This window comes from Limanda limanda, chromosome 22 (genome assembly GCF_963576545.1).
Source record: "Limanda limanda chromosome 22, fLimLim1.1, whole genome shotgun sequence".
NCBI lineage: Eukaryota > Metazoa > Chordata > Actinopteri > Pleuronectiformes > Pleuronectidae > Limanda > Limanda limanda.
Window position 1 is genome coordinate 10,647,024 of NC_083657.1, and position 14,776 is coordinate 10,661,799.

General features: G+C 40.8%; 3 protein-coding genes across 3 annotated transcripts; 1 reads left to right on the plus strand and 2 right to left on the minus strand.

Annotated features, from left to right (window-relative positions):
- Positions 1–1,115: 1,115 nt before the first annotated feature.
- LOC132995905 (zinc finger protein ZFP2-like) lies at positions 1,116–5,382 on the minus strand. Its single transcript, XM_061066149.1, has 2 exons — positions 5,080–5,382; positions 1,116–3,237 (listed from the first exon to the last, which is right to left on the minus strand). The coding sequence occupies exons 1-2, from the start codon at positions 5,363–5,365 to the stop codon at positions 2,159–2,161; spliced, it is 1,365 nt and encodes a 454-aa protein (XP_060922132.1). The 5' UTR covers positions 5,366–5,382; the 3' UTR covers positions 1,116–2,158.
- A 1,906-nt stretch (positions 5,383–7,288) lies between these two features.
- Positions 7,289–9,827, minus strand: LOC132995904 (zinc finger protein 771-like). Its single transcript, XM_061066148.1, has 2 exons — positions 9,511–9,827; positions 7,289–8,523 (listed from the first exon to the last, which is right to left on the minus strand). The coding sequence occupies exons 1-2, from the start codon at positions 9,794–9,796 to the stop codon at positions 7,319–7,321; spliced, it is 1,491 nt and encodes a 496-aa protein (XP_060922131.1). The 5' UTR covers positions 9,797–9,827; the 3' UTR covers positions 7,289–7,318.
- A 2,036-nt stretch (positions 9,828–11,863) lies between these two features.
- Positions 11,864–14,285, plus strand: ostc (oligosaccharyltransferase complex subunit). Its single transcript, XM_061066433.1, has 4 exons — positions 11,864–12,114; positions 12,779–12,872; positions 13,460–13,657; positions 13,762–14,285. Exons 1-4 carry the CDS (start codon positions 11,976–11,978, stop codon positions 13,778–13,780), a joined length of 450 nt encoding a protein of 149 aa, XP_060922416.1. The 5' UTR covers positions 11,864–11,975; the 3' UTR covers positions 13,781–14,285.
- The last annotated feature ends 491 nt before the right edge of the window (positions 14,286–14,776 follow it).

Sequence of the window (14,776 nt, forward strand, 5' to 3'; positions counted from 1 at the left end):
CATAAATCACTTAGGATACGTCTCCTTATCTAACCAAACTAATATGACATGCCAACAATAAACATAAATGGCTCCTACGTCGACTTTCAAAAGATTCACAAAAATTAAGGTCCCAGATTTTTATAATTTCACAAATTTGATCATTGTTTTACAGAACATTTTAATGTTTTTCTCTGTGAAGTAAGGTTAAATCGTTATTTGGGAATTTATCCACCACACACACAAAAATACATTTTGGATTTCAAAGTGAGATCAACTGAGTATAGATTAAAAAATCCTTTTAAAAGTTCTTTAAAAGTTAGTTTTATTTAGTTTGAAGGGTAAACTATCCCTTTTTTTGTTTTGTTTATTTATTTTTACTGCTTTATTGTTATATTAGTTATTTATGTGTGCATTGGCCTTCTGGGGGCTTCATGCTATTAGACTGCTGAGTAGGTTTTTTAAATAGGCTTCTCTGCTAGAATACTACTGTATCTGCTGATTGAGGTTAACTAGATTGCTTGTTTATACTGTTTGTCTTACCTTGAATTGTATAATCTAATATATTGTTTCACTCAAGTGTTTGAGAGCTTTACACCTCTTCCGCCGCAGACTAAAAACACATCTCTACCAACTCCACCTTGGATTGAATAATGAAAAAAAAGATTCAGTTTAGTTTCACTTACATGTAGCACTTAGTAGTTTGGCATTTTTGAAGCAAGTTGTACTAACATGATTCTCAGTGTTCTGGGTTTGTACCTTCATGGTTGAATGCATTTATTGTAAGTCGCTTTGAATAAAAGCGCCTGCTAAATTAAATGTAAAGTATTGTAACATTAGGGATATGTCCTTTTAAAAAGAACTACAGACAATTAAAGGCGTAACTCTTTGGTTCAAGCTCAGCGTTTTGCATGATTATTGTCTGAACATTTCAGAGTGGAGATGTGGGGTTACAGTGACAGGCTCTCAGTGATATTACGCCACCGCAGCTGCACTGATGTAAACAGGGTTGTATATCTTTTCCTCTTTTTCCTGAAGTAAAAAAACAGCTACTTGGTTTTGCTCAAGTTGAGCAGCACATTGTTCTCTGCATCACAATGTCAAAATGTAGACCAATTAAAGTTGTTTAACCCGACTTTGACATGATTTTTTCATTTAATCATTGAAACAACTTGACAAATTGATTACCTCTTGACATGAATTTTCATGGCTGTACAGTGTTAACAGAAGGGGGCTGAGTACACAGCCCTGGGGGTCTGTTTGTGAGGAAGTCCAGGATCCATTCTGATGTAGGTGATATTTTCGCCCAGAGGTGTGTAAACTGAGTGGAGGGCAGTGGAGATGGCATCATCTGTGGATCTGTTGGTTTTGAAGGCAAACTGATGAGGGTCTGGGCTGGTTGGGATGTTGCTCCTCTTCTTTGATGATCAAGTTTTCTCACATGCATTCATAATACATAAAATACATCGTCTAATTTTTACAAAACAACATTTTTTGTCTATCATTTTAGAGCAGTCGAGGTCACCTTACACAGAAGAGATAAAAACACAACAAAAAACAAGTCATCAAAAACATCCATAAAATTAACAGTGAATAAAGCATGCAGTTTGCAAATGGAAGACAATCAAACGGAATATGCCTGTTTAAAATGCTGAGTTTTTAGATGACATTTTAAAATGGAGAGAGAGTCAATGTTTCAAATGTCTGGTGGTAGGGAGTTCCAGAGGGGGGAGCAGAGCGGCTGAAGGCTTTAGGTCCCATGGTTGTCAAACAGGCAGGTGGTATAGTGAGGTGGATAGAAGAAGATAGGAGAACTGACCTCTGACCCTTTATCGTGGCTCATCTTGGCCATGCATGGTAGGTTGCGTCTGAACAAATGGACAGGCTGTTGGGTGGTGTGACATAGTACGTAGACAGGTCCTGGCAGATACATAAGGCGTCCTTGCAGTTCGGGAACCGATAAACATAACTAGTAACAGGTACAGGGTACATGGCATTTTGGATTTGGATCTAATTTGGAAATTAGTTTGGGTTCCCAACCTTAGGCAGGATATTGTTAAAACAATGCAACGTGGGGGTAAACTTATATCAATTATGTTCAGTCACTGCATTAAATAAAAATGAAGAGTTGCCCAATCCGCATCGTGATGCATCTAGGAATCAAGAATTGTTGGCACCTCTAATGTTTCCTCATATGTTTGTTTAAATCGGACTGACGGTAAAAACTTTGACCACACTGAGTGCAGCTAAATGTTTTTTCTCCTGTATGACTCCTCATATGATGCGTTAAAGAGCCACTTTGGCTAAATGTCTTACCACACTGGGTGCACCTAAAGGGCTTCTCTCCTGTATGACTTCTCATATGTACAGTTAATTTGCCTTTTTGGCTAAATGTCTTACAACACTGGGTGCAACTAAATGGTTTCTCTCCTGTATGACTTCTCATGTGTGTAGTTAGATTGCCGTTTATTCTGAATCTTTTACCACACTCAATGCAACAAAATGGTTTCTCTCCTGTATGAATTGTCATATGCTTCTTTAAGTCAAAGTTTCCTATAAAGCTTTTCCCACACTGAGAGCAACTAAATGGTTTCTCTCCTGTATGACTTCTCATATGTACAGTTAATGAGCTACTTTGGCCAAATGTTTTACCACACTGAGTGCAACTAAATGGTTTCTCTCCTGTATGAATTCTACTATGTACAGTAAGAGCGCCCTTATGACTAAATCTCTTACCACACTCAGAGCAACTAAAGGGCTTCTCTCCTGTATGAGTTCTACTATGTTCAGTAAGGAGGCACTTATGACTAAATCGTTTACCACACTCAGAGCAACTAAAGGGTTTCTTATCAGTCCCAGGTTCACTGGTCGGAATCAAATCATCATCACTGACTTCAGTCTCAGAAGAGTCTTCAGTCTTCTCCTCAGGACCTTGTTGTAAATGTCCATCAGGACCTGAGTTCCTGGCTGGTTCTGGGCCTCCACAGTCTGCTCTGTTCTCCTCAGTCTGACTCTGATGAAGCTGTGTAAACTGAGGTTTCTCTTCATCTTCTTCACTCTTCACAGCGACAGGAGTCAATGTGAACTTCATATCAGCCTCCTCCAGTTGTTGAAGCTGCTCTCCCTTCTGATTGGTCCACAGTTCCTCCAGTTCCTCTTTAATGTGGGGGGGCTCTGGGTCCTCCTGGTCCACAAGGGAGCTCCACTGCTGCTGCTCAGGGGGAACCTCTTCTTTACTCACCACCAGTTCCAGGATGTCTGCAGGGAGAGTAGAGAGGTATGGTGTTTAATGGTCTATACAGTGTCACAATATTTTTCCCATACCTATAATTTATCGATTCTTCTCTGAAATAAGTGAGTGGCTCTATCTGAGCCAGTGGCACCAGGCTTTTGTAGTTTGATAGAATGATATGTAGTTTGTGAGGCTACAGTAGTGTGCAGATTAATCCTGGGTTTGAAATGCCAGAATTACAATGTAATTTATGTTCCTTATTTCCAGTGTTGTGCATGAACGAACGCAAAAGAACGCATTCATTGAACACGTTCACTTTTATGAGAACGATGAACCGAACGCAACTCAATGACAAATAGTGAACACGTTCATATTGTAGCGTCCTCGCTTATAGACAACAGGAATCTTCTCTCTTTATGTGTAACTTTATTAAAGTCCAACGAATATGACACACTTCTTGTGCGTAACTCCACCACTCCTATGATCCACCACCGTATTCTTTACTCCACTTCCTCATTCACCCTTGACACGCCAACTCATCAGCCAATGACAACCTGCAATCCCCCAAAACCCTACAGCCGTTGGCCTAAAACTCTCACATGCCCCGCCCCTACCTGTTCACTGACCCTCAGGACATTTCAATACTTTCTCCTCAGGAGAGACGCTGTCTAAATCGAATGCTTGAACCATGTCGTTGCTCAGTGCCCTTAAAATGTCTGCGGTGTAGCCTAACCTAAACCAACTAACTCAACTTCGCACTACGTTACCCATGATTCATCACACACACGTAGACCAAACAAGCAACGTATTCCAAGTGTTTTCTTCTCTAGCCAGTGTCTCGGCTCCGAGCCGTAGTTGGGAGATCAGCTCACTGGTTGGCTCGCTGTCTGACAGCCGTCCGGACCTCTCCGTGGATAAGGAGGAGGAGACGTTTCTTTACTTGGAATGCGGTCACTTTATTTCTCGGATATGCAGCAGGAGCAACACTAGGTGGTCCATCACTTCTCGTTATACATACACTTGAGGGTCTTTTCCCACAATACGCAGGTGCACTACGTCACACACTACACACTTTCCTTAAAGGGGCTGCAACACAACAGCTCTCGGTCTCATATACAAATGGCAAGAGCAGAGACGCAGACTCAGCGATTACATCCGTTGCACCTTATTATTATCTGAGGGATTTTTACACACTGTCTGATAAAGATTCCGACAGTAAAGGCAAGGGGTAGTGATGGATAAGTGAAGTTAAGTCTTTCATTATCAGTTTCCACCTTAAAACTATGAAATGAACTGAACTATGAACTCGTTCCGAATTTAAATGGTGAACTATGAACGTGAACTATCCATGTTTACTTGTATGAACTGAACTTTGAACTAGTTCATGAGAGGTGTGAACTTGCACAACACTGCTGAAAATTAGAAACTATTTCATGTCTGCTACAGCTTTAACTTCTTTTAAATCAAGTCTTTTCTGTTTGTCGCTGTCTTTTCTTGAGTCACATCCGAGGCTTTGTATTCAGTAATTTACTGACTTTCATTCTCCTGTTTTATTTTGGACCTGATGTTTATATTTGTGGTTCTACACTTTGGCTTAATGCTTTTAAAGATTGAGTTAAAATTCAGATCAACTTCTTGAAGCAGTTAGTGACGAGCTGCTCTGCTCACATTAAATAGATTTTAGAGCCACAACTCATAAATGTTTCTACCGAGGAAAAGCAACATCCACTATCTTAGCTAGCACATAGCCGCTTAGCTCCACAAGCTGTGCTAGCACAGAGCAGCTTAGCTCGGCTAGCTGAGCTAGCAAAGAGCAGCTTAGCTCCACTAGCTTTTCGGCTTTCCGGCTCCATTGAGCAGGGACTGACCTGCTCTGTGCAGCCGGACTTCGGGCTGCATCACGGCATCGAGCAGCCTCTTCTGGCGGCAGATCTCCAGCTCGGACTGCTCCACTCGGTCCTCGTACTCGGCCACGGTTTCCTCAAGCACCGCGAGGATCTCCTCAGCCGCCGCCATTAGCCGCTCGGTGAGCATCGCTCTCAGCTCCGGGACTTGAGCCTTTCCTCCTCCTTTCTCCACCTGCAGCAGAAAGTCTTCAGCGGCAGCGTTGATCCGCTCATGTACCGACACCCGAAGCAGCTGTACGGCGGACATGTTCCTCCTTTCTGCGCACATCGAGGCTCGGAGCGAGTAAAGAGAGTCAGCAGGAACTAAACAAACACACCGAGTTGAGAGCCAACAGTGACCCCTGCTGGACGGGAACACGACGAGGAACGTAAGTACTAATACTGCAACGTAGAAATACTCTGTCAAGAGTACATGTTAAAAAATTACTAAAGTATAGGAAACAAATACCTAACCCTGAAGTAAAAATAATATATATACATAGATGCAGGAGGAATTAATGCGATGTGTTCTGTTGCTTTTGGATTATTCAATGTGCTTATTCAATATAGAAAGCCAAGCCGCTCAATTTGCCTCAAAACACTGCTTCATGATCTTCTTATCCTATCAGTGTTTGTCAAATGTTTCATTTCAAAGACTGAAATGTTGTAATGCTAATTCACACGTCCTGCCAAAAAAAGAGTTGGTAAAGGGGGGACATATGGCTTTTTGTAATCCAAGCAAAATCTGTTTATTTTTACACTAGGGTCTGAAGTAAGTCAGATGCATGTACATTGTCAAAGTTACTGGTGAAGAAAAAAACGAGGATAAGAAGTTAAGCTCTATTTTAAAATCCTAAATTACATTACATGTCAACGCACGCTTTTATCAAGGGGACCTTACACTTAGTGGATTCAACATCTATGGAGGGGCTATTTAGGAGAATCCATCAACCGACCTTTGGGTTGGAGGACGACCGCTCCACCACTAAGCCACAGCCGCCCCAAATTATTAATTTGTTTCCATATCTGAAATCAAAGCTATACTCCGACAGAAGAAACATGTTTTTTTGAGTCAGGAGGATCAAGCGTGCTTTCCTGATTGAGGAGCAAAAGATCGTTGTCATGGTGCTGAAGGCACAGAGGCCGAAATCTAAGTAAACATGTGTTTGTATTGCCACAATTAAAAAAAAGACAAACAAGTCCATTGACTGCTGTGATTTATAATGCTTGAAAATAAGAAATGCAACATCATTATTTTTATTGTAGAATTTACATCAGGTCATACAACATAGGTTTAAATGCTTGACTGAATTAAAAAAGTTAAGGTACTGTGAGTGTTTAAAATCCCACAAAAGCTTCAAAACAGTGGAGCATGCATCCGACCAGCAGCAACCTATAGAGTGCATTGCATTATATTTAATTTAGCTGACACTTATATCCAAAGCATCTTACAATCAGTGCATTCAACCATGAGGGTAAACCCAGAACAATAATCAAGAAAGTAAACATTTTCTTCAAGACAAACCCAAACTACAAAGTGCTATATGTAAGTGCCATACAAGTGCTACTAAACTGAATCCTTTAATTTTTTCAATCGAAGGTATAACGTCTTTAGTCTGCAGCGGTAGATGTGTAGATTTCTGCTGTCTTTATGTCATTAGGGAGCTCGTTCCACCATTTAGGGGCCAGGACAGCAAACAGTGGAGATTTTGTTGAGTGGTTAGCTCACAGTGAGAGAGGAACAAGCCGATCGGCAGATGAAGAGGGGAGTGAACAGGCTGGGGTGTGACGTTTGACCATGTCCTGGATGTAGACTGGACCCAATCCGTTCGCAGCAGGGTACGGCAAGTACTGATTTGTAACGGATGCGGGCAGCTACTGGTAACCAGTGAAGTGAGTGGAGGAGCGGAGTAGTACGAGTGAATTTAGGTAGGTTAAAGACCAGTTGAGCTGCTACATTCTGGATGAGTTGAAGAGGTTGGATGGCACCAGCAGGTAGACATGCAAGGAGGGAGCTGGAATAGTCTAGGCGTGAGATGACCAGAGCCTGGACCAGAACCACCTCCGCCTTCTGAGTGAGAAGGGGACATATTTTCCTGATGTTGTGTAGCATGTATCTACATATATATATATATATATATATATATATATATATATATATATATATATATATATATATATATATATATCATGTTGGACGTACAGTTACATTTTTTGCACACTAAGTGCAAATTAAGAGTTCCTCTCCTGTATGACTCCTCATATGTTGATTTAGAAGGCTCTTATATCTAAATGTTTTACCACACTGCGTGCATCTTAATGGTTTCTCTCCAGTATGAATTCTCATATGTTCAGTTATCTTGCTCTTATCATTACACTTCCTACCACACACAGAGCAACTAAATGGTTTATCTCCTGTATGACTTGTCATATGTCTCTTTAAACCAGCAATTGCTCTAAATGTATGACCACACAGAGTGCAGCTAAAGGGTTTTTCATCTGAATGACTCCTTATATGAATATTTAGAATGCCCCTATTACGAAATGTTTTACCACACTGAGTGCAAGTAAATGGCTTCTCTCCTGAATGACTTTGCGTATGTTGAGTTAGAAGGCCCTTTAGTCTAAATGTTTTACCACACTTGGAGCAACTGAATGGTTTTTCTCCCGTATGAATGCTCACATGACGCTTTAAGTAACAATCATGGGAAAATCTTTGATCACAGAAAGAGCAACTAAAGGGCTTCTCTTCTGTATGACTTCTCATATGTGTAGTTAGATAGGTCTCATGTCTAAATGTTTTACTACACTCAGAACAACTAAAGGGGTCCTCTCGTGTATGAACCTTCATATGCTTCTTCAGATTGTAGTTTCGGTTAAATGTTTTACCACACTCAGAGCAACTAAATGATTTCTTATCAGTTGTACATCTCATATCGCTTAGAGGCTGTTTGTTATTTCTGGTATTTAAACCAGACAGAGGTTCCCTGGGCTCCATCCAATCATCATCATCATCAACACTGACTTCAGTCTCAGAAGAGTTTTCAGTCTCAGAAGGATCTTCAGTCTCAGAGGAGTCTTGAGTCTTGTCCTCAGGACCTGGTTGTAAATGTCCATCAGGACCTGAGTTCCTGGCTGGTTCTGGGCCTCCACAGTCTGCTCTGTTCTCCTCAGTCTGACTCTGATGAAGCTGTGTCCACTGAGGTTTCTCTTCGTCTTCTTCACTTTTCACAGTGACAGGAGTCAATGTGAACTTCATATCAGCCCCCTCCAGTTGTTGAAGCTGCTCTCCCTTCTGATTGGTCCTTGATTCCTCCTGTTCCTCTTTAATGTTGCGGTGTTCTGGGTCCTCCTGTTCCACAAGGGAGCTCCACTGCTGCTGCTCAGAGGGAACCTCTTCTTTAATCACCACCAGCTGCAGGATGTCTGCAGGGAGAGTAGAGAAGTATGATGTATTGGGTCTCAAACAGTGTCACAATACCAATTCTTTATCGATTCTTTTCTGAAATAAGAGTGGCTCAATCTGAACCAGTGGCACTAGACTTCTGTAGTTTGATAGAATGATATGTAGTTTGTGAGGCTACAGTAGTTTGCAAGTTCATCCTGGGTTTGAAATGCCAGAATTACAAGGTAATTTGTGTTCATTATTTCATGCTGAATAAATTGTAGAATATCTAAAGTGTTTTCTTGTTTTCTTTAATGCATGCAAGTGTTTTTTTTTACACCGGCTAAGTAGCCTTCATTTTAAGGTATGTTGTACTTCCGTGGTACTTACATGTACTTGTATGTGCACTGTTCTGTGCACAGTTCATAGCAGAATTTACAGAGAGAATCATCTTTCAGCACGGGTAATGTTTATTTTTTGAATATGACAGTGAGTACAAATGCTAAATGAAAACAGTGTCGGGAATGACAACAGTCAGTTGAAAAATCCATGAAAACAGGTTTTTTACTGAGTTTATTTTCCCACAAGAATAAATAGAAAATATTTCATGGCCGCTACAACTTTTCCTTAATTAAAATCTTGTCTTTTCTGTTTGTCGCTGCCTTTTATTAAGTCACATCTGAGGCTTTATATTCATTCACTGACTGACTTTCATTTAGCTAGTTTATCTCATGCTACTTTTTATGTTCTATTCTCTGAACTGTCATAAGCATTTTTATTTGGACCTGACTGTTTATATTTGTGTCTTCTACACACTGTTTTCTTGAAGCATTTAGTGATGAGCTGCTCTGCTCACAAATAGATTTTAGAGCCACAACTCACAAATGTTTAATGTGTCCGTCTAAGAAAAGCAACCTCCACTAGCTGAGCTAGCACAGAGCATCTTAGCTCCACTAGCTGTGCTAGCACAGAGCAGCTTAGCTCCACTAGCTCCACTAGCTTTCCGGCTCCAGTGAGCAGGGACTGACCTGCTCTGTGCAGCCGGACTTCGGGCTGCATCACGGCATCGAGCAGCCTCTTCTGGCGGCAGATCTCCAGCTCGGACTGCTCCACTCGGTCCTCGTACTCGGCCACGGTTTCCTCAAGCACCGCGAGGATCTCCTCAGCCGCCGCCATTAGCCGCTCGGTGAGCATCGCTCTCAGCTCCGGGACTTGAGCCTTTCCTCCTCCTTTCTCCACCTGCAGCAGAAAGTCTTCAGCGGCAGCGCTGATCCGCTCATGTACCGACACCCGCAGCAGCTGCACGGCGGACATGTTGCTCCTTTATGAGCACATCGAAGCCCGGAGCGAGCAAAGAGGGCCAGCGAAAAGTAAACAAACACACCGAGTTGAGAGCCAACAGTGACCCCTGCTGGACGACGAGAATACTAACCACCTCAGAAAAAGAAACTGATTTAATCCAGAGTATTAAACTTTAAATTGTCTTTTGTGTTTTGTGTTTTAAGGGTCCGAGCACTAACAGGCACTGACAGACAGTGAGTCCATATATAAATTGTGCGGACTATTATATTATAAAAAAAATTTCGGCAATTGAATTGGCTTTTTGAGGGCTTTAACATGCTCAAATTCTTACCAACATTTGCAGCAAGTTAGAAAGTGGTGAAAATGTACATATTTTGGATGAATTTTGAATGGGCGTCGCAAAATGGCTCAACAGTGGCCCCCGAGACCCTCGGAACGTGTTCACATTGACTATCACAAAAATCAATACACAGGTGTATCATGACCAGACAAACAAAAAAGTCTGCTTTCCGGTGATTTCTCTCGGTATTGTGGGGCATGAAACCGGAAACTAGACTCCGGACATGATGTAGTAAGCAGACCAATCACAGCCTTGCGGGCTGCGTGAGGCTTGCGTAGCTTTGTCGTATAGTGAGACAAATTGGCGGACGCACGCAAGCCGCAAGAGGGGCTACGCAAGGGGCACGTTGCGTGTCTTGCATGCCTGCGTGCCTGCGTAAAATCCGACTTTAAATCGGCCTTCTAGGTGCAATTGGAAAAACGCAGCAGGAAGCCTGCTATTTAGCATTTAGTGGCCATTTTTACTTTGAGGTACTTGTACCAGGACTTACATCATATCAACTTCAAATTGAGATGAGTGTCATCACAACAAGATGGAGATACAAACTAACTCAAAGATCAATTTTTCGTCACATGGTGTGACCCTGGCGTGGCGTCAAAGTTTGATTACACGGCATTAAAACACAATGTTCTTTAATGCGGACAAACATGGGCTATAAATCCTTTGATGCTGAGCCGTAAACAAACAACTCTACTCCTGCAGTGTCAGTGGTCAAAGATCGAAGGAATCTTTACTTCTTGCAAAGGTGACGTCTCTCTCTCTCCCTCTCTCAGAATTGGGACATTTCCTGAAACCGGTTAAACATTGAGGTACGGCGAAGGTTCATCCTTTGCGAAAGGAGACGATGTTGTCATAACTCCATTGATAGGAAGTTTGGTGGTCCTATCACCACCAAACTTCTGCCTCATGATCAGAGTCCAAGCCGGAACAGCTCTATGTGTCAATATTTCCTCAGTCATTATTTATTTTTTTCAGGCAAAACGCATGCAACGCTTCAGAATGCATGTGCTCGGGCCCGCTCAGTGCTGCTTTGCAGTCTTAGAAATTTTAGGAATTGTATTTTATAGCTGTTACTTTGGGGTTGAGCAATCTTGGTTAAACATGAATCTGTTAATCGACTAATGGACGAGGACAAGGACCAAATATTGACATTTTGTAAAAACTGCTGTAGTAGTCTATTATTTTTTATGATATACGAATATACATTTACCCTTTCTCGTCTTTAATTCAACTCAATTTTATAAATTAATTTAACTCAATTTCATAAATTAATTTAACTTAATTTTTTTAGTTAATTTAACTCAATTATTTTAATATAATCTAAGTCACATTTTTTATTTGATTTAACCTCTGTTAAAATTAAATAAAATCGATGAAATCTTTTCGTATTTCACTGTTAAATGAATCTTAAATAACGAGTTAAATTAAAATAAAAATTAAGTTGAAATAATTTAAAAATGTTAGTTAAAAATTTCAAAAATGTTAAATAAATACATTTAAAATGTTAGTTAAATTAATTTAAATGAATATAAATGTATGTTAAATTAATTTAAATGTTGGTTGGATTAATTTTAAATGTTAGTTAAATTTATTTTTTATTATTAATGTATTTCTGCAGACCAAAGACCCACACTCTAGAAAAGTAGGTGGCGGTAGTGCGCCTTCAACATTAGGTGCCACCCGCTATTAAACAAGAAGAAGAAGAAGAAGAAGAAGAAGAAGAAGGAGCAGAAGAAGAAGACAAAAAAAATACAGCATATACTTCCGGGACACGTCAACAGAGCCGCTGGTTGGACGTCACGTTAGCAACAGCATCAGCAGCTGTGGTGCAGCGACAGTTTTAGAACAAACATGGAGACTTTATACAGTATGCCGTTCTCTGTGCTCGAGTGTCCCAACGTTAAACTGAAGAAACCCTCATGGCTGCACATGCCGTCGGCCATGACCGTGTACGCGATCGTCATCGTGTCCTACTTTCTCATCACAGGAGGTAAACGAAAGAGCTAAGCTAACCTCTCGCGGCTAGCTGGCTATAGCTAAACCTGTTAGCATTACATTAACTACCAGTGTTCTGTCATGTGCTGCTGATAAATGATAGATCATCACGTCAGATACTGTTTGCATTGGTTGTGTTTGTTTGTGAGCTTGCTAACGTTAGCGCTAGCACGTATGCTAATAACAGCTTTCTGGCTAGGTTAGAACAAGATGTGATGGCATCTGTGCTAGTGAATACTGTTCATCGATTGTAGCTGAACACAATCTCGAGATCGATGTGTCGCTCTGTTGTCATGTTGAACATTATAATAATGATGATTAAACGCACTTTTAAAAAACTGAGATTACAAAGTGCTTTGCCACTAAATCAAGAAAAGTAAATATAAGAAATCACAATCAGCAGGATGCAATGTGACGAGGATGTTTAGGTGGTCTGAAACACTACCTTGTGTTTAAGTGAAATGAATAAATATAATGTCTCATAAAAGCAGTAATATGACAACGAGAATAAATGAACAAGTTAAAAAAAGGGTTTAAAGAAAAAAGTAAAAACACAACACCATGTGAACACTAGATAAATGGGTTAAAAAAGTGATTGAACACAGGAAGTTGCGCTGTGGTCTGATTGACGCCTAATCAAAACCCTTTTCTCCCTGTAGGTATCATCTACGATGTTATTGTTGAGCCGCCCAGTGTGGGTTCAATGACGGACGAGCATGGACACCAGCGACCAGTTGCCTTTTTGGCATACAGGTATGATACTCATCATACATCTCAACCATTTGCTGTACATGAAGATGGACGACATGACAGAGTCCCAAAAGTGAAGCCAAAGCGTCTTGATTACCCCCTGGTGGCTGGCTGTAGTAAAGGTCATAAACCCGGCCTTAAACAGTCAAAGTACCCAACAATTTTTTTCCCCCAAAGATGGTTTCTGTCATTTTGTATTTTGTCTGGTTATTTGTTTGATGTTACATACATTGTTCGCACTTAAATGGCACTTACTTATAGCATTTTGTAGTTTTGCTTTATTTTTGAAGAACGTGTACTTTCTTGATTCTTGTTGTTCTTGGTTTGTACCCTCGGGGTTGAATGCACTTATTGTAAGTCGCTTTGGATAAAAGCGTCAGCTAAATGTAATGTAATGTACCCACGATGGGTCAAACAGGTCTATCAGCACTCATATCTGGGATAATTTGGCTTGATCACTGGATAGTGGGAGAAAGCGAAGACGCTTTGTCCATCTTTATATTCTGTCTGATGATCTCAACATATTTACAGCACAGAAAATTGGTATGAATTAAGCAGAGCTAAGGCAGACATTTGTTTTTGATTTGCAGGGTAAATGGCCAGTATATCATGGAGGGACTGGCCTCCAGCTTCCTCTTCACGATGGGAGGGCTGGGCTTCATAATCCTGGACCGCTCCAATGCGCCCAACATACCCAAACTCAACCGCTTCCTGTTGCTCTTCATTGGCTTTGTCAGTGTCCTCCTCAGCTTCTTCATGGCCAGAGTTTTCATGCGCATGAAGCTGCCGTAAGTTTGAACACGTTTGGTCTTTGAGTTTTACTCGTCTGAACTGCCAGATGTTTGCCGTTGTCATGACCGGGTCTTTACAAGTTTGTTTTTTGTCTTTTCAGAGGATACCTCATGGGCTAAAGACACACACACACCACACTTCAACAAAAATAATTCGGATTGGACGGATGAGATTCGACATTCGGGGGCTCAACAGAGATTCAGCAAAAATTATAGATAAACTCAACCTGACTGAAAGCACTGACCTTGCTGAAGAAATACCTCCCAGCTGCACTGACTCACGCTGGCTATGTCTCGTTAGTGTGCAGTGACTTCCTCCTCTTTTCTTAACAAGTTAATGAAACAGATTCAAAACAGACATCTCATTATTATCCCAGTATTTCATTTTTCCTTTGGGAGAAGTTTAAAGTTCTTTGCAGTGGATGACATACACTGGAGAAGACCGAGGAAGTTACTGGACACTGTTGGGATGGAGCCATTGCTTTAAAATCTCTGAATAGTTCAGAGGGGGTTCTGAATAACGTCCAAGTTGTGTGTAGTTGTCAAGAAGTCATTGAGAACCCTTCAACCCCTCACAGATACATTTGTTTTGTACCAGGTTGTGAAATAAATCATCCTTTTCAGAGCTCTTTGCTATGACTGTCATACTTTATCAGAAACATCCATTTCTGCTACAAAGCATAGAGGCAGAGTATAATGACTTCACCCGTTGTAAGGGATATAAAGCTAAGTTGATCTATGGTCTGCTTGCTTGGTTTCCACAAAAACAGGGTCATTATCCTGCCAGAAGGTGGCGTCATTGATCCAGCAAGTGGCATCAACAAGCTACAAGAGCCTTAAAGATTCAGATTTTAGCCACAAATGCAGCATTCAAATGAAGGCCAAGGATTTTAGAGGTTGTTATAAACTAACAGTAGAAATTACTGGGTTGTCAGATACAGATAAAAATCTGATTCACAGATTGTTGGGTACAGTTTATAAGGTTTGGATTAACACTGCTTGTTGTGTTAAATACAGATTCTTAGATTCCCCAGATCCAAAACTATTACATATATATATATATATATATTTCTATATTTCATAATCCCTTAAAGAAAGACATCATGAAGCACAGCA